The following is a 19,628-nucleotide window of genomic DNA, read 5'->3' as shown; positions in this document are numbered from 1 at the left end:
TTCAATTAGTGGATTAAAATAATGAATAACAAAGGGTTGTAGACCCTTAACCCCATTTTCTAGATCAGATTATATTAATTTTGCGAGAGAAGAGTCTCCATAGGGGAAAAATGGTTGAAATAATTCTGAAAGAATTTGGGTGATTTATGTAGTGGATTTCACATTGTTGTATCCATCTCTTCTCTATGTAATAGTCTTTCTAGAGGAGACATGCCAGCTCTCTGACCCTTGTGTTTATGCAAGTGTATGTATGTGATTGTCAATAAGAATTTTCTTCGACTGAAATTCCCAAATTTTTACAATAAATTGAATTTGATAACAGAAACATTTGTTGACTTAAAATGACTTCTTTCGCAGGTGCTTATTCTTACACCCACAAGAGAACTTGCTATTCAGATAACAAATGAAATTCGCAGCATCTCTAAAAAGCTGAAAACGTGTTGTTTCTATGGAGGAACGCCATACCAGCAGCAAGGTAAGATTGTGTCCTGCAAAGACGGAGCATTGATGTGTTCAGTTCTAGTTCCTATTCGGGTGATTGCTGGTTCATAATGCAAAAGTCTTGGAGGATCATGTCCGAAAAATGTAAATATGTGATCACTTTTTATACTCCCTTTCTACACAGCATTTGCTATAAAAACCGGGATTGATATTTTGGTCGGCACCCCTGGTCGTATTAGAGATCTTATCCAGAACTTCAAGCTGGATCTCACTGTTCTGAAACATGTGGTGTTAGATGAAGTCGACATGATGTTTGACATGGGCTTTTCTGAACAAGTGGAAGAGATCCTAACTGTCCGCTATAAATCTGGTAGGTGAAAATAATTGAAGATTTTTAGCACAGGTGATAAAATTGTAGGTTGGCGGTCTGCTGCAATACATTTATAAGTGATATAGGGAAGCACACAAAGTTTAATCTAAGCACAAGGGTACAATACTGGAATTGTACTCAGTAAAATGCTTTTTTTTTCTCTGTATTTTGAAGATCCAAGTGAGAATCCACAGACTCTTCTTTTCTCTGCAACCTGCCCCAACTGGATGTATGATGTTTCTAAGAAGTACATGAGACGAGAGTATGAGAAAATTGATCTTGTAGGACACCGCAGTCAGAGGGCTGCTATAACCGTGGAGGTGAGTTTTGGGCATGTTATTTATACTTCTTGTATATGGGATCTGATTGCATATCCATGGTTTTGTTTCAGAAATTTGATATTAAGAAAAGTTTATATGTTCTAACCACTTTTCCTAAAGTGGACCTGCAACAATCAGTTAAACACAATCCTCCAAAGCATGAGCCTGTTGGTTGCAGTTTTTTTTTCTTTACTATGACTTAAAGGGTAATTCCAATTTCAGCCATTCCTGGAGGCTGCCCACTTACTCTTCCCCATCTTCTCTCTATCAACTTCCTCTCCCTCACATTCCTTTTTTGACTACTACCATGTTTCCTCAAAAATAAAACAGGTCTTATTTTTTTGGTCCAAAAGATGGATTATGGCTAATTTTGAGGGAATGTGGTGTTTATTTTTTTTACCCATAAACCATAATCCACGTTTAGTCTTGACCGAAAAAAAAAATCAACATGTATTTGGATATAATCATGTCGTCACACACTGCGTATACACATGTATATACACACTGCTCATATGACACATACCAGCCTGTCTCCTCTTAAAGCGAACCTGTCAGCAGGATTTTGTAAACTACAGGCAGTGTCATGTTGGGGCTGCTGCACTGATTAATTATACCTGAGGTGAAGAAATCCATCTTGTGTAATCAGTGTTTGCAGTTTTGAGTTAATGAGATTCTCATGCTCCAGGGTGGGACTGTAGGCTGGGTCTTATCCTGGTGCTCTAGCCCAGATCAGAAAGAAAAGACCTGCCCACAGGCCGCCCCAAAGCACAAGTATGTTACTCATCATACAGACAGCCAGAGACAGACAGGCGCCGCCTTTAGGCAGGTGTTTTCTTGCTGATCTGGCCTACTTACTGTGTTCCTCTTGTCCTCTGTTCTAATGCATCAAATTTTTTTTTTTTTTCTTTAACTGTTTATGGTTTTACCTCCCATTTGGCTTCTCTGTTCCTGCTTATCAAACTGATTAGCTTTTTGTTTGCAGAGGTTGTATAAACTGCAGGAGGAGTTTCCGAAACCTATATTAATGTGTCCATCCCCAAACTTCATGATGGGTACTCCCGAAAAACAATTCCCGGGTTCCCCTTTTTTTTATTTTTAAATCGAGCAGTCAACTGGAATGCCCTCGTGGGAGAAGTTTCTGCAGTATTGTCAGTCAGTGGTGCAGCTGCGCTACTTCCCTACCAGGGCTGTGGTACAGTAGTACAATGCAGGATGTGCTATAAATGTTTTCATAAGAATTTGGGAAAGTTATGAAATGTCCTATAAATGTCTGTCCTATTCCTGATCTAAGGGTCTCGGCTTTTAGTTGAGATGAATCTGTGCTGCACTTCATGTACATGCTCAGTAGTGAGGCCGTGCTGAGGAGTAGGAGGTTTGGCTTACCGACTCCACAGCCCTGTTTCCTACAGTACCGCACCGATCAGAGCAGGAGGAGGCTGAGGGACCGCTCTAATCTGGTGCAAAACTTGATTCAGAGAAACCATTATTAGATTCATGAATTGGGCTGCTGAATACATTTTATTTTCTAAACTTTCTCATTAAAGAGCAGTCTTACTTCTCTACTGCATTTTGAGATTGTGACTTTTTTTTATGCAGCATTTGGCCATTGAGTGTGGCAGATACCAGAAAGAAGTAGTCCTCGGTGATATCATTCAGGTATACAGTGGAAGCCATGGCAAAACCATTGTCTTCTGTGACTCCAAGTTGGAAGCTCATGAGTTGTCAACAAATTGCGGCTCATTAAAACAGGTTAGCATGGCTGATATTTAGAATATACTAAAAGTGGACTATAAAGATGAGCAAAGAGCCTTAAATTTTTTTACCATTTATTTTCAGTCTGCCAAAGCATTACACGGGGATCTCCAGCAAAAGGAGCGTGAAGTCATCATGAAAGGCTTTAGAAATGGATCTTTTAATATTTTAATTGCCACCAATGTCGCTGCCCGTGGCCTGGACATTCCAGAAGTTGATCTTGTTGTGTTATACTCCGCACCAAAGGTGAGTGGTGTTACTTGTGCGGTTGGCGTTTATAGTTTAGTAGGGGGGCAGTCAGAAAAGATTGAGTGTTATCTCATGCAACTGTACATATCGACCCCGCAGGAAGCTGACGCTTATGTTCACCGATCAGGACGTACAGGCAGAGCGGGACGCACAGGAATCTGCATTTCGCTTTATGAACCCAGAGACAGATATTACTTGCAAAATGTTGAGAGAAGTACGGTATGTAAAAGTAAATCATTGCTCTTTTTACACAGAGTGCACAGATGACTTTTAGTAAGATAATTGGTGACTATACTAAACCCTTTTCCTTAAGCTTCAACATTGATTGATTTGGACTCTTAAAAATCCCAATTTACTGAGATGTCTAGTGTCTACAGCGCTCACCCTGATAATTAGTATGTGAATTGAAATGTAATGCTATTTGTCTTCCTGTAGGGAATCACCTTCAAGAGAGTTGCAGCCCCAACCGTATTGAATGTCGCCAAGTCATCCAGCGCTGATGCTATCAAGTAAGTTATATATAATTTTTCACATAACCCTTATGACTGCTATTAATAGTTTGTACAATTGACCAAGTACTGCGACTCAGTGAACATCATTATTATAGCGCCATTTAGTCTGTGGAGCTTTACATGTGAAAAGGGGTATACATAATAAAAAAAAAACAAAGTACAATAATCTTAAACAATAAAAGTCAGCGACTGGTACAGGAGGAGTGAGGACTAGCCCATGAGGGTGCACAAACAGTCTACAAGGGATGGGTGAGGGTACAGTAGGTGAGGGTAGAGCTGGTCGTGCAGCAGTATGGTGGAGCAGTGGTTACTGCAGGTTGTAGGCTTGTCGGAAGAGGTGGGTCTTCAGGTTCCTTCTGAAGGTTTCCACGGTAGGCGAGAGTGATATGTTGGGGTAGAGCGCTCCAGAGAAGGGACGCACGGGAGAAATCTTGTATGCAGTTGTGGGAAGAGGAGATAAGAGGGGAGTAGAGAAGGAGATCTTGTGAGGATCGGAGGTTGCATCAGGTAAGTACCGGGAGACTAGGTCACAAATGTATGGAGGAGACAAGTTGTGGATGGCTTTGTATGCCACTCTGGGAGTGTTATTTAGGTGCAAAATGGTGATCTCTTGACAGGCATTTGAGGTGACTGGTGTGCAGATTGATCTCTTGGTATAGGAGATATGACTCTAGGGTGTACATTTTGGTCAAAATAAAATATAAAAAATATATAATTCATTTGCTATTTTACAAGAGGATAAATGACCATTTAGCTTTTGTTGCAGCTAGATAACTCTTGTATCCTCCCCACCTTCCTCCAGGTCATTGGACTCTGTTCCAGCTGATGTTATTGAGCATTTTAAACCTTATGCTGAAGAGCTAATTGAGAAGAAGGGAGCCCTGGATGCGCTGGCTGCAGCATTGGCTCATATTTCTGGTGCCTCATCTCTGAAGCAGCGATCACTTCTTAACTTGGAGCCGGTGAGAAACTTTGCTTTAAAGAAGTACTCCCCCCCCCCCCCCCCCCCCCCCTCCCTCAATCAAAGTTTTTATTCTCTTATTATATTGCAGTCATCATATTATACAGCTCACATGATCAATAACAGACTAGCTGAATCCTTCTAAGCTCTATGTAGAAACAGGAAATCTCTTCTCTGCATGAGTCATCCCCCACCCCCTCTTTAACTCCTGACTCGGCTGCCCTGCATTCCCCACCCTACCAGGGACTTTGCAGTAATGTAGAATTGTAGTTCTAATGATGACTCATGCAGGGATTAACACATCCTATTTCTACATAGAGCTTAGAAGGATTCAGCTAGTCTTGTTTCAATCATGTGATGTCAAAGACCTAATGGAAGAGAGAAGAATTAGCCAGGTAGAAAGGCAAAATGAGCAATTGTAAGTACACTGTGCCTTATGATTACTGCAATATATTAAGAGGATAAAAGCTTTAATGGGAGGAGGAGTGCCTCTTTGTTAAATTCAACCTGTGGCACTTGAAGACTTGGCTGCATGAACGAGTGCTACCTTTTGTTTTATTATATGGCAAAAATTCTCTGCAAGGCTACAGTACTAACCACTGAGCCACCATGATGTGGATTTTTTTCAGCCTGCAGTCACAAACTGGCTGATGGAACTTCAGTGGTTTCTGTCAGAATTTTGGTGCTTAGTCGTCTTCTACTTTCAGAGAGAATCCTGAAAATGCATTTACAGAGATATTAAGGATATGTGCACACATCTTTTTCAAGTGGATCAGCTCCAAAAACCACCTGAAACACACAAAAGCATGAATATATGCTTTTATGTATAAAAACGTCATGCTGGTCACGTGTCCAGTTTTTGCACATCTTTTTACCAAAGGCGCCAAGTGGTTAATAGAAGTGAGCTGACCATTCTTCACGTGCAAGTGTTTTTGCTTGAAAAAAACTGCTAGCTGTTTCGCCATTGTTGAAATGAAGTTAGTAGCGAAAACGTTAAAGTTCTGCTGGTGGTTGCCAGGTTCACCTGCTTGAACAAGATGGTGTGTACACGTACCCTTTAAACCTTGAATTGCTTGTATACCAACCAAACATCTTTGAAATGGCCCTAATTCTACCGCATGTTCATACTTTTTTTTTTTTTTTTTTATTATTATTAGGGCTTTGTTACAGTGGTATTGGAGAGTTCAGTCGCCATCCACAACCTTTCCTATGTCTGGCGTTCAATTAAAGAACAAATGGGAGAAGACATTGATTCAAAGATACACAGAATGTGCCCTCTGAAGAACTTGATGGTAGGTTATACAATGTAAAGGAGGGCATGTGTTAGGAAAGTGTGAGCCAAACCCTAGTCAATGGAGTTCTACACGCACAACAGTTGCATCACTGAAAATCATTGCAATCTTATCCTTTGCTATACAGAACACATGAAATCTTTTTGGTAATGAGCTATTGTCTCTCTTCCATCAGGGGGTGTGTTTTGATGTTCAGCCAGAAACTCTTAAGGAAATGCAAGTAAGTAAATGATATTTCTCTTAAAATATTGTGATAGCCACAAACTTGTCTGATCCCGTGTTGGTTGGAAAATGTAATTCAGCTCTATACTAAACATTACAAATCTGAAGTTGCCCAGTATTGGTCTTTTGAATGCATTAAGGTAATTGAGTGTTCATTTCTGTTAGGACGCCTGGAACAGTTCTAGACGCTGGAAGCTTTCGGTCGCTACAGAATTACCTGAACTTCAAGAATCACGAAGAGACACAGAGGGCCCACGTGGCAGAGGTTTTGGAGGCAGAGGAAGAGGAGGACGATCTTTTGACCGTAGACGTGGTGGCAACAACAGGAATTCATTCCAAAGAGGAGGAAACAGACGTGGAGGTGGCTTTAGAAGACGCTAGAGGACTTCATCACTTTTTAACAAAGTTCTTTTTTTTTTTTTTAACTTATTCTCTCGAGGACCAGTACTGCTGAGTTTTACAGGACATAAGTTAATAATCCTGCCACATCTTTTCTATGCCATGTAGAGCTGTGTACTCCTGCCCTTTAATAAAAATGCTTTATTGGAATACATCTGTTTGTGTTCTTGTATTTAGGAGATGTGTGTCTGTGTACTATAGCCCAATTCATCATTTTGTCATTTTCTTATTTCACAAAATTAATCAAAATGCAGAATTCTTCTGTTTATTATTTTTTTTCTGTTCATTTTGCACAAGCTTTTTAAAACGTGACGCTGGTCTTCAAAGTGTGCATAAAAATACTCTGGGGTTTAGTGAAAAACATCTTACAAAGTAACAAATGATGAATCAAATGAAAATATCTAGAATTGGCTATCCATACCCACATTTGATGAACAAAGAAGAAAGATCCTAGTTACTTACTGGTAATAGGATTTTACAGAGCCCATGACAGCACCACTTGAGAGAGGGTATCTGCCCACCAAAGACAGAAACCTACTGAATAAAAAGGCGGTACCTCTCTTCCACATCAGTTTTTGTTTCAGAGCATGAGAGGGCCTCCGAAAAATAGGTTAGTACTAGTGTTGAGCGAGCATGCTCGACACTGCTCTATACTCGCCTGAGCATCTCGCTTCTTCGGGATGTTCGGCGAGCACCGAGCTTTTTCGGGTTACTCAGGCGGGAGCTCGGGTCTCCGCCCTGCATGTTTGGTGCTCTTTACAGAGCCAATGAACATGCAGGGATTGCCAGCCAGTCACTGTAATGCAGCCATGTTGGTTGTGGACATTACAGTGATTGGCTGGCCGCACAGCTTCACCTCGAGTATTTAAAACCGGGCGCCGCCATCTTGGACAGTCGCTCAGGATCAGATAGTGTAGGTCAAGTGCTGCTGAGCTAGGGAGAGATTTATACTGCAAAATAGGTAGTGTAGGGTCTCTAAAGCCTGCAAAATCAAACGAACAGTTCTTCTGAGGACTAATATCCATCCCAGATATCAGGCAGGCAAGCTGTATAGGAGACGCAGTGGTTATACCAACAAACACTGCATTACAGTCCTGTGTGCTGCTTCTCAAATTGCTAGACTAAATCCTCTTTCCTCAGAATGTACAAATATCCGTCATATTAACCTTTTGGTATCTCCTCCTCCACCCCCCCCCCCCCCTCCCCCCCAAAAAAAAATGGAGTGTGTCTGTGAGTGTTCAGACACAAATCTATCTGTTTAAGAGAGTCTGGTTTCGGCCAGATAACTAGCACTGTGGTTTTGCAGTTCCACGGTTCCAATCTCTGTATTCACTTTTTTGCCTTTTTTACATTAAAAAAAACAGTTCGAGTGTCTCGCTGACTGTTCAGACACAAATATATCTGTTTAAAAGATTCTGGTGTAGGCCAGAGGAATAGAACTGTGGTTTTCCTCTTCCACGGTTCTAATCTTTTTATTCCCCTTTTGCCATTGATAGTGTGAGCTATTTTGCTTCATTTACAATGGGCAAGGCGCGTGGCAAGGGACGTGGAACTGGACATTCTGGTGATGGTGCGTGCAGAGGACGGGGCCGTGGCCAAGGTGAAAATGTGCCACAACCAACAGCCACATCTTCTCGCTTCCGGTTCTTGACCGAATTACTAGGGAAGCACACAACAGCACCACTATTGCCAACTGATCAGTGTGAACAGGTTATTAATTGGATAGCAGATAATACTTCCAGTTACCTGGGCACCACCACCTCCGGTCTGTCTGCCACACGGTCAAGTCTTAGTAGCCGTGAGTCTCTACCGCATACTCCTCCTCACCCTGATGCTCCTTCCTCCCACCATGCCGAGTATCGTCAGACAGCAACTGATCCCACAGTTTGACACTCTGAAGAGCTGTTCACTGGTCCATTTCCATATTTGGGCCCCTCGCCTGCTCTGCTTGAAGTGGTGGAAGAGGAGATCCTATGTAGCAATGGCCAAATATTTGAACAGCCACGGCCACAGGAAGGCGACGCTGGCAATTTGTCACAAGAGATGGACTATGACGAGACACAATTGCCACGAAGTGAGGAGGAGGACCGTGGTGCAGAAGTGGAAGAGGAGGAGGTGGTGGATGATCTAGTAACTGACCCAACGTGGCAGGAGGACATGCAGAGCGAGGCCAGCAGCACACGGGGAGGGAGGCAGAGTACCCCCAACAGGCAGGAAGAAGCAGTGTGGTGGCCACAGACAGAAGGCGGGCAACCATTCCCCGTAACACCAACACGAGGGACGCTGCCAGTACAACCGGTAGGTCTTCCAGAGTCTGGAATTTTTTTAAAGACTCTGCTGATAACCCCAAAAAGGCCATTTGTACCACCTGCCAGGCCAGCATCAGCAGGGGTGACAAAACTACCAGCCTGACCACCACCAGCATGATCAGGCACATGTCAGCAAAGCACCCGACTTTGTGGGGCGAAACCCAGGGTCCACGACCAGTGTCAGTGGGTGTCCCCACTGCTTCTTCCGCTGTTGTGCGTGTAAGAGAACCCCCTGTTGTGCGTGCAAGGCAATCTCCTGTCCATACTGCATGCAAACATGCCCCCGCCTCTCAGTCTTCACTTGTCATGGCAGTTTCTCAAGAAACAGCAACAACATCCACGTCCCACCGCAGCGTTCAATTGTCCATATCCCAGACCTTTGAATGAAAGCGCAAATTCGCAGCCAACGCCCCACAGGCCACAGTCCTAAATTCGCACATTTCACGACTGCTTGCATTGGAAATGCTGCCTTTTAGGCTGGTGGAGACTAAATCCTTCTGCAACCTTATGGCGGTGGCCGTCCCTCGGTACACGGTCCCCAGCCGACACTATTTTGCCCGGTGTTCCATCCCCGCACTACACAAGCACGTGTCCCAAAACATCGGCCGTGCCCTCAACAACGCAGTTACTGGGAGAGTCCACCTGACAATGGACATGTGGACAAGTGCTTGTGGCCAGGGGTGGTACATCTCCCTGACGGCACACTGGTTAAACATAGTGGAAGCTGGGACCCATTCGGACCTTGGGATGGAACACATCCTCCCCACACCGAGGATTGCGGGCCCTATGTCAGTCAGAGTTGCCCCCACAGTGTACAGCTCCTGCGCATCATCATCCTCCTCCTCATGTTCAGCCTCCATCTCAGATATCACCACATCAGTTACAAGCTGGAAGCACTGCAGTACTGCCTCAGCCAAGCGGCAACAGGCTGTGCTGAAACTCATAAGCTTAGGTGATAAACCTCACACTGATTGTGAGTTGTGGACAGCTGTGAAAGAGCAGGCAGATCTGTGGCTGAGACCGCTGAACCTACATCCAGGCATGGTCGTGTGTGACAATGGGCGTAACCTGGTGGAGGCTCTGAGGCGAGGCGAGATCACATACGTACCATGCCTGGCTCATGTGCTTAACCTCGTGGTTCAGCGGTTTCTTAACTCATACCCCGAGTTGCCAGATCTGCTCGTCAAAGTACGCCGCCTGTCAGCTAATTTTCGGAAGTCTGCTACAGCTTCCGCCGCCCTTGCTGTGTTGCAGCAGCGTTTGCAGCTTCCGGCACACCAACTGGTGTGTGATGTCCCCACACATTGGAACTCTACCCTCCACATGTTGCAAAGGATTTATGAGCAGAAGAGAGCAGTTGTAGAGTACCAGCTGCAACAAGGCCGTTGATATTCAGGTCAGACTCCACACATAAGACCTCAGGAGTGGACCTGGATGTCTGACATATGTACCATCCTGACAAACTTTGAGGAGTCCACCAAGATGGTAAGTGGCGATGACGCCATCATTAGCGTCAGCATCCCACTTGTCTATCTTTTGCAACGCTCTCTGCAGAGAAATAAAGAGGAGGCATTGCAGCCAGAGTATGATGAGGTGGATCAAGAAGCCGTAGCGGGCGATTACACACAGCCCAGCCTCATCTCATCCCAACATGCATTGCGGGACAATGAGGGAGAGGAGGAGGAGGAAGAACAGGAGCTGGTATCATGCGCTGTAGACGGTAGTACCTGTGCAACTGTCATACCGTCAGTTCAGCGTGGGTGGCCTGAGGACGGGGGAGGAGGAGGAGAGCATGGTCAGTCGTCATCTTGGTGAGGACACGGAAGTCTTGCCCGTTACCAGTCTGGCACGCATGGCTGACTTTATGTTACGTTGCCTTAACTGTGACCCTCGCGTTGTCAAAATGTTGGGTGACAGTCATTACTGGTTGGTAACTCTTTTAGACCCCCGCTACAAGGAGAACTTTCACTCTCTTATTCCTGAGGTGGAGAGGTCTACAAAAATGGGACAGTACCAGAAGGCCCTTGCTGCAGAACTGTTAAAAAAATTCCCATCTGAACACGCTAGCGGCAGAGGTCACAGTTCGTTGCCCAACCAAGGCGTATAGGCGAGAGAGACGCAACTCCAATCCAGCAGAGGCAGGGGAACACTGTCAACGTTCTGGCACAGTTTTCTGAGACCTGCCCAGCTTACAGGCCCTGAGGCGCGGGGTACTCTCACAAGGAGTGGAAAGTTTCAAAAGATGGTGAGGGAGTACCTCGCCGACCGTACCAGCGTCCTCCGTGATTCCTCTGTGCCTTTTAATTATTGGGTATCCAAGCTGGACATTTGGAATGAACTCGCTCTGTACGCCTTGGAGGTCCTGGCCTGCCCTGCCGCTAGCGTTTTATCAGAGCGTGTTTTTAGTGCCGCTGAGGGAATTATAACTGATAAGCACACTCGCCTGTCAACTGACTGCTGACAAGCTGACCCTTATCAAAATGAACAAGGGCTGGATTGGGCCAGACTTCTCATCACCACCAAATGACAGCAGAGTAACATAAAGTCAAATCCACTGTGTTATTTCGGGAGGTGTATTCCCATGCACCGCTTCACACCCACACATGGGTATACGCTTCCTCCTTTCGGCTGTTTTTTGCTCTTCTCCTCAGCCTCCACCACCACTATACCACCAGGGTGACCGTGGTCCGTGTTGCCAGCATTGCAAGTTCCTCCATCCTAATTTTTGGCAGCTTTTGCTTGGAAGGCATAGGCAAAGACTATGGGAGACCCACTCCCCAATAATGGGAATAATGTTTTTAATATGCTTTACTGCATGGCTCTTGTAAGGGGCATTAAAATCGTCTTGTTAAGCTACTGTGACCTCCACGTCTCTTCCAAGGGTCATTGATATTGTCTTTTTATCCCACTGGGACTCCACGTCTCTTCCACGGGGCATTGATATTGTCTTTTTATTCCAATGTGACCTCCACTTCTCTTCCAAGCGGCATTAAAACCGTCTTGTTAAACCACTCTGAACTCCACGTCTCTTCCACGGGGCATTAAAATCGTCTTGTTAAGCTACTGCGACCTCCACCACTCTTCCAAGGGGCATTGATCTTGTCTTTTTATTCCACTGCGAACTCCACCACTCTTCCAAGGGGCATTGATAGTCTTTTTATTCCACTGGGACCTCCATGTCTCTTCCAAGGGGCATTAAAACCGTCTTGTTAAACCACTCTGAACTCCACGTCTCTTCCAAGGGGCATTAAAATCGTCTTGTTAAGCTGTGGCCTCCACGTCTCTGCCAAGAGTCATTGATATTGTCTTTTTATTTCACTGGGACCTCCACCACTCTTCCAAGGGGCATTGATATTGTCTTTTTATTCCACTGCGACCTCCACCACTCTTCCAAGGGGCATTGATAGTCTTTTTATTCCATTGGGACCTCCACGTCTCTTCCAAGGGGCATTAAAACCGTCTTATTAAACCACTCTGAACTCCACGTCTCTTCCAAGGGGCATTAAAACCGTCTTGTTAAACCACTCTGAACTCCACAGCTCTTCCAAGGGGCATTGAAATGTTTTTAATTACCTCTAACCTCCATGACTCTTCCAACGGGCATTGCATTTCCTCCTAATTTTAGTCAGCTTTTGCTTTTCAATGCATAGGCGAACACTAAGGGAGACCCACTCCCCAATAATGGGTAGAAGGTTTTAAGTACGCTGTAATCCACGTCTGTTTCAAGGGGCATTGCAGTTCCTCATAATTTTTGGAAAGCCTTCCATTCACTGCTTAGGCCAACAGTGTACAGGAGACCCAGTTGCTATAAATGGAAAAAACGGTTTAGTTAAGGCCCTCTGACCTCCATGTCATTTCCAAGGGGCATTGGAGTGCCTCAAAATTTTTGGTAGGCATTGCACTCACTGTATGCCCTATAACTGTATAGCCGAACAGCTCATTTTGGTACAGAAACATATCCTACAAGACATGTGTGGTTGACTGGCCTGATATTGATGTGAATGGTCCCTGTTCCTCCTGCTCTTTCTCCTTTGCCACCACCTCATCCATCATTCATCGCCTGAAGCTTTGTTTTAACGGGAGTCATAGAACTGGGATAGTAGCAGGAAAACATCCAGCAATCCTCGGAGGAGGTAGGATATGCGCCAAAACGCTGACCACCTCAGGCCTAGCCGCTACTACATACATGCGCTTGCATTCCAAGGAATAGAAAGCTAAGGAGATGGATGGCCTCATGATCATGAATAATTTGCTCTTTGTGTAGGAGGCCGACCACTGCTGCTGTCTACCTTCTGAACTTTGTGTTGAAGCCTGATTGCCCTAGGACCCGCAATCCTCTATGTCTGGAGGACGTGTTGCATGCCAGTGTCCAACAATATCCCGCCTTCCACAATATTAACCCAGTCTGAAGGCGTCAGTGAGAGGGACCATCCATGGCCACGTTCACTTGTCCACGTGTTTGTGGTTAGGCTGTCCTTCCCACTAAATGCACTGGGGAGGGCACAGGTAATGTTTTGGTATGCGCGCTTGTGTATAAGGCGCACCAGGACAAATAGGGGCGGCTGGGGACCGTTTATGGACACAAGGCCACCCCCAAGCGGCTGGGGACCGTGTGTGGGCACGCTGGGAACCGAGTATGGACACTTGGCCGCCCCCTGGTGGCTGGGGACCAAGCGTGGACACCAGGCTGCCGGGCGGCTGGGGACTGAGTATGGATACCAGGCCGCCGACGCAGACATGACGTGGTGGCCAGATTCCGCCTCCACATGCCTAAAAGGCCCAATTTCAAGTGCAAGCAAGCAGTATGGTATTGCAGCCTGGGGGCGGGTGGGTGGCAGGCTGCATACTTGCGCTTGCATTGCAAGGAATGGGGGAGGTACAATTGAACAATGCCCTGGGACAAGGACTTGCACGGGGATAGTTGCAAGTCTGCATCTTCTGATGCGTCAAGGATCACTTCTGATGGGCACACTTTTGGGCAGTGACCTGGGTGTCAGATGCTTCCAGGGGTCTTCCCCATGCTGTTCCCATGTCTTTTCAGCACTGTATGCATGTGTCACACAGCACATGGCCAGATAAGGTTGTAAAATGTTAAAATGACATTTCCCGGTGAATGCATTTGTCACGGTTGAAAGCAATACTAAAGTGCAAAAACGCATAAAAAATGCTACTTGTGAACATAGACCAGGGTGTGGAGGAGTATTTTTGTTTTTGGTTATTTATTTTACCTTATACACAAGTCTTTACCCTGGAAAGGAAGTTCCTTAACATATTTCACAGGAAAACCGTTTCACTTTCGTTTTTGAACGTTTTATTGTGAGCCCGTAAAAGTGTCTTAATACCTCTGACCACGTTGTTGACAGCAGTGAACTGGGTGTCAGAAATGCTTCCTGTGGCGATCCCCATGCTGTCCCCATGTCATTTGAGCACTGTCACTATCGTTTTGGGCACTTTTTAGGCTTTCTACAGACTGCTGGGGGTGCCGCCGCAAAAATGCTCTGGTCTCCCATAGACTAACATTGGGCTAGTTGCTCGGGTCGAGCACCCAAGTATCACGGTGAGCCCGGCCCGAGCACCCGAGCATTTTAGTGCTCGATCAACACTAGTTAGTACACAACTACCACCTAAACATTTCTTAATAAAAACACCCTAAGAAGTGCACACCATAAGTGATAGAGGGGAGGGAATTAATAGGGTGCTGTCATGGGCTCTGTAAAATCCCGTAAGTAACTAGGATCTTTTCCCCTTCTCCCATGACAGCACCACCTGAGAGATTTATAGAGATCAGTCCAGAGGGAGGGATCACCGCTTGCAACACCTTCCTCCCAAAGGACAGATCAGTAGACGAGGAAAGGTCAAGATGGTAATGCTTGTAAAATGTAGCGGGGGATGACCAAGTTGCCGCCTTACATATGATGTCGATGGGCACATCCGCCTTTTCAGCCCAGGAAGCAGCTGCAGCCCTGGTGGAGTGGGCCTTCAGGTTCTCTGGAACTGGCAGATTGCTAGAAGAGTATGCTAAGCCAATGGTGTCCCTGACCCACCTAGCTATGGTCCCCCTTGTAACCTTAAGCCCTTTCCTAGCCCCCTGAAATGAGATGAATAAGGCGTCACTTTTCCTCCAGGCCTTCGTCACCTCCAAATACTGGACTAATACCCTCTTAACATCTAAAGTGTGAAGCCTTTGTTCGTCAGAATCTCTAGGGTCAGGATAGAAGGAAGGGAGAGTAATTACTTGTGTCCTATGGAATTTGGAGGCTACTTTTGGAAGATAGGCCGGGTCTGGTCTTAAGATTACTCTATCCATACACACCCGAGTGAACGGATGGTTTACTGACAGTGCGTGCAGATCACTAACCCTACAAGCTGACGTTAGAGCTACCAGCATGGCTGTTTTTAAGGTGAGAATTTTCTCCGAAACTTTCTCTAAGGGCTCAAAGGGAGGCTTGGTTAGCACCTCTATAACCAGGTTAAGGTCCCAAGGAGGCATCCTTGGAGTAGGAATGGGTCTAGATCTACTGCAAGATTTAATGAATCTGATGATCCACCTATTTGCTGCCAAGTCGCAATTATATAGTGCCCCCAGAGCTGATACTTGTACCTTAAGGGTACTGGTGGCTAACCCCCATGTTTAAGCCTTTCTGAAGGAATTCCAGGATGGCCCCAATAGGAACCCTCCCTTTGTCGGACTGACCCGAGGTAGACAGAAATTTAGCCCAGGTTCTGCCATAGATCCTAGTAGTCACCGGCTTCCTAGTCGCCAGTAGAGTAGTAACTAGACCTGGAGAAAACCCCTCCTGTGTTAGTAGTGACCTTTCAAAATCCAGGCCGTCAAATGCAGGCCTGATCTTTGGGGATGGAAGACTGGGCCCTGCCTGAAGAGATCTGGGGTGTCCGGAAGGACCCATGGTTCCACTTGAGACATTCTCTTCATCCAAGTGAACCATGGTCTCTTGGGCCACAACGGGGCGATCAATATAACCCTCGCCTGTTCTTCTCGGATCTTCCTTAGGATAGTAGGGATCAGCATAAGAGGGGGAAAGGCATAGGCCAGTGTAAGGCTATGTGCCCACGATGCAGAAATGCTCAGTATTTTTTTCTGAGCGTTTCTGCATCTCCCTTGCAGAAAAAACACATGCGGATTGTACATGCGTTTTTCCTGCCAGGGACATGCGGATGTGAAGCGTTCTTTACATGCATTTCCGCATGCGGGTTGACAAGCGCTTTCCAAGCGATTTTAGCATCACTTGGAAAGTGCTTGTCAACTTGGTCACACTATATAAATCCATGCAAAAGGCATGGATTTATATACTGTGACAAAGAATGGTATAAAATAAAAAATAAATCTATACTTACCTTCTGATGGCCCCCGCAGTCTTGCTTCGCTCTGTCCTGGCTGCCGGCAGCTCGCGGTACACTACACTGAAGGACCTGCCGTCACATGACTATGACGTCAGCGCAGGTCCTTCAGTCCACCGCGAGTTGCCGGCAAGTGAAGACAAGGAGAGCGGGGGCCATCAGAAGGTAAATATAACATTTATTTTTTTATTTTATTCTTTTTTTCACAGGTTCTATTGTACCCGGGTCCGGAGGAGAGTCTCCTGTCCTCCACACCCAGGTACCATCCGCACATTGGAACGCATGGATTCCGCATGTACAGATGCAGTGATGCGGAATCCATGCGTTCCAATGCAAGTCAATGACGGCGAAAACGCAGCGCTTACGCAAAATAATTGGTAGTGCTGCGTTTTTTTCCGCAATGATAATCCGCAGCGGAAATTTCCGCAGCATGTGCACAGCACATGCGGATTATCATTGGGGAACATGGCAGGCTTTCTACCATGCATTTTTAAGCGTTTCTGCAGCGTTTTTGCCGCTGCGGAAACGCTTAAACGCATCGTGGGCACACAGCCTAAAGTCCCTAGCAATTTGCAGCACGTCCACTGCAAACGGCTTCTCAGGGAGCAAAAGATTTTGGTTTTCCGATTGCGTTTGTTTGCAAACAGACCTATCTGAGGTTGTCCCCATCGGCCGACAATCTGCTGGACTCAATTCCCATTCTTCTTGTTTCAAGATGTGTCGACTTAGAAAATCGGCTCTTACGTTCTCATCTCCTCTTATATGCAGCGCCGAGAGCATGAATAGATGACTCTCTGCAAAATGAAGGATCTAATCCGCTACTAACATCAGAGGAAGGGATCTTGCACTCCTCTGACGATTGATATAGGCTACTGTGGTTCGGTTGTCCGACATTATCCGGATGTATTGACCCTGAAGAAGAGAACTGAACTCTACTACCACGTTTCTGACTGCCAACAGCTCCCTCATGTTGGAGGAGAGACCCGTCTCGCTGTCTGACCAGAGGCCATGTATTGAATGATCTCTCAGGTGAGCTCCCCAGCCTTCTGCGCTTGCATCTGTCGTAATCGTATCTGACACCTGGAAAGACCAAGGGACCCCCAGAGATAGATTTACTGGATTCATCCACCAATCCAGCGAGTTGATTACTAAACTTGAAAGGGATATTCTTCCATCCAGGCGACCTCTGAGCCGTTTGTCTGCTGTCAGGATCTCCTGCTGTAGACGTCTGGAATGGAACTGGGCCAACTGAACTGCTGGGATACAAGATGTCATCGTACCCAATAGAGAAATTGCATTTCTCAAGGTCATGGATGGATTGCTGATTACGCGTGATATGAGGGAACTGATCTTCAATTTCTTGTCCTCTGGCAGAAGACAAGTCTGGTTTTCTGAGTCCAAAATGAGACCCAGGAATGATTGAACCTTTTTTGGTTCTAGTCTCGATTTTTCTAAATTTAAAATCCAACCCAGGCCATTTAGACTGGCCATGACTTCCGCCAGAGCCAGTGCGCAGAGTTGTTTTGATCTGCCCACCACTAAAAAATCGTCCAGATAAGGGATGACTAGGATATCCTTCTCCCTTAGATGCGCTGTGACTTCCAGGATAATCTTTGTGAAAACCCTTGGAGCCATGGAGATGCCAAAGAGAAAAGAGCTGCAAACTGAAAATGCTATATGTGCTTGCCGAACTGTACAGCTACCCTCAGAAACTGTTGGTGTGCAGGAAAAATTGGGACGTGGTAGTAACCATCCTTCAAATCGAGGACGCACATATGACACTCTGGATACAACATTTTTATGGCCGATTTTATTGACTCCATCTTGAATGGCCTGTAAATTAAATGGTCGTTCAGCTTCTTCAAGTTAACAATAGTTCTGAAGGAGCCATCCGGCTTCTTTATTAGGAAGAGAGTTGAGTAAAACCCTCTCCCTTGCTCGGGTACTGGTGTTTCTACTAAAACCCCCTTCACAACCAGAGTGAGTACTTCCTTACGGTCTCTCTGGGAATGGTTTTGAACTCCAACTTCAGCCCCCTCCCGATTATCCCTAAAATCGAGGCGCTGGACGAGATTTTTTCCCAGGCGGGAAGTAAGTGGGACAACCTTCCTCCTACCTGGGGAGGTCCGTCACTTAGGGGCTTTCTTATTCTCGGAGGATGGACCCCCGAACATGAAGCCTCTGCTATTCGGCTTCCTGTCTCTCCAACTACCTTGGTCTCTGGAAAACTTGCTCCGATTATATTTCCTCTTCCGAAAGGAGCTCTTATATCGGGGAACAGATACAGTAGGAAACCCATGTTTCTTGTCTGCGGCCTTATCCAGGATGTCATCCAAGGCCTTCCCGAAAAGAAAGTCCCCTTCACATGGGATTGAGCAGAGTTTAGATTTTGACTGCACATCCCCTGGCCAGTTCTTGAGCCATAATGCCCTACGGGCTGCATTAGAATGATTTGCTGACCTGGCAGCCAGCCTAACTGAATCTGCCAATGCATCCGCAAGGAAAGCAGCTGACGCGCCCCCTGGGCCGTGGGGATACCCGGAGCCGGGCCTGTAGACGCTGGGGGTTGTAGTCACCGTGGCGGTGACCCGGTCCGTGACCCAGGGCGGTCAAACCAGGGTAGTCTATGTGTCTCTGTTATATATAGTCCGACTGCGCCACCTGTGGAATGCGGTTATTGGGAACCGCCGCTGCGGAGCAGTCCACTGAAGCTGATGGTATGTGCAGCAAGGTGATGTAACTCCCCACAGGAAGAGCGGAGCTTCAGGGCAGCGTGTATGGATGATGGTGGTGATAGTGCCTGGATCAGTAATAATAACACGGAGTCTCTGCAGTGCAGTCCTAGGGTCTTTACTGGTGGTAATTATATAGGCCCCAACGGGAGTACTTGCTAGGGATGAGGGCCTGGTCAGTCCGGGAGCAATCCTAGAATTCCCCTGGCCAGGTGGAGTTGTAGGCCTGTCGTTCTGACTGTACTCTTAGGCTATCCCGCTTATAGTCGTGTTGTAGCCCACGTCCCTGAGTGTGACGTGCTGTGCTCACCCGTATGGCTGGCGACTCGGATCCCGTGTATTCCTCGCTCCTCTGAGGCGGTACTGGTCCTTTCGTGTGGCTGAGCCTCCAGGCTTCTGTTGGGCCAGGAGACCTGCAATCCCCTACCCTGCGGTATCTGCTGCTGGGCCTGAAGGGTCCCACAGCCTCGGACTTCGGTGTCCGGTCCTCTGTATGCTATCCAGGACGAGCTATCTCAGCTCCAGTCCCTGGCTTCTTACTCCTGTGTCCTCAACTCGACTACAGCCCTGTCTGAGCTAACCCCGCCTCCAGATCCAGTTATATAGGGCAGGATACTCCCCTTTCTGGTCTGGAGCAGGAGGTGTTGCATGTCGTGTGTTCCTGACCAGGAAACTCCTGTTTTGCTCCCAGACATGGTATTACTACCACT

General features: G+C 46.4%; 1 protein-coding gene across 1 annotated transcript in view; it reads left to right on the top strand.

Annotated features, from left to right (window-relative positions):
- The window catches only part of DDX21 (DExD-box helicase 21), a 31,182-nt gene extending 24,514 nt beyond the window's left edge, over positions 1 to 6,668 (top strand). Inside the window, exons 7-17 of the mRNA XM_073685621.1 lie at positions 358 to 475; positions 626 to 811; positions 986 to 1,131; positions 2,728 to 2,880; positions 2,968 to 3,129; positions 3,232 to 3,351; positions 3,568 to 3,641; positions 4,447 to 4,606; positions 5,763 to 5,897; positions 6,073 to 6,117; positions 6,285 to 6,668. Of these exons, the coding sequence (XP_073541722.1) occupies positions 358 to 475; positions 626 to 811; positions 986 to 1,131; positions 2,728 to 2,880; positions 2,968 to 3,129; positions 3,232 to 3,351; positions 3,568 to 3,641; positions 4,447 to 4,606; positions 5,763 to 5,897; positions 6,073 to 6,117; positions 6,285 to 6,500 (1,515 nt within the window). The 3' untranslated portion in view covers positions 6,501 to 6,668. The remainder of the gene's footprint in view (positions 1 to 357; positions 476 to 625; positions 812 to 985; positions 1,132 to 2,727; positions 2,881 to 2,967; positions 3,130 to 3,231; positions 3,352 to 3,567; positions 3,642 to 4,446; positions 4,607 to 5,762; positions 5,898 to 6,072; positions 6,118 to 6,284) is intronic.
- The last annotated feature ends 12,960 nt before the right edge of the window (positions 6,669 to 19,628 follow it).

The sequence above is a fragment of the Phyllobates terribilis genome, unplaced genomic scaffold (genome assembly GCF_046119375.1).
Source record: "Phyllobates terribilis strain yellow unplaced genomic scaffold, ASM4611937v1 Scaffold_5__5_contigs__length_657084704, whole genome shotgun sequence".
Taxonomy (NCBI): Eukaryota; Metazoa; Chordata; class Amphibia; order Anura; family Dendrobatidae; genus Phyllobates; species Phyllobates terribilis.
Note: the sequence above shows the minus strand (reverse complement) of the source record. Positions and strands in the feature narration are given on the sequence as shown.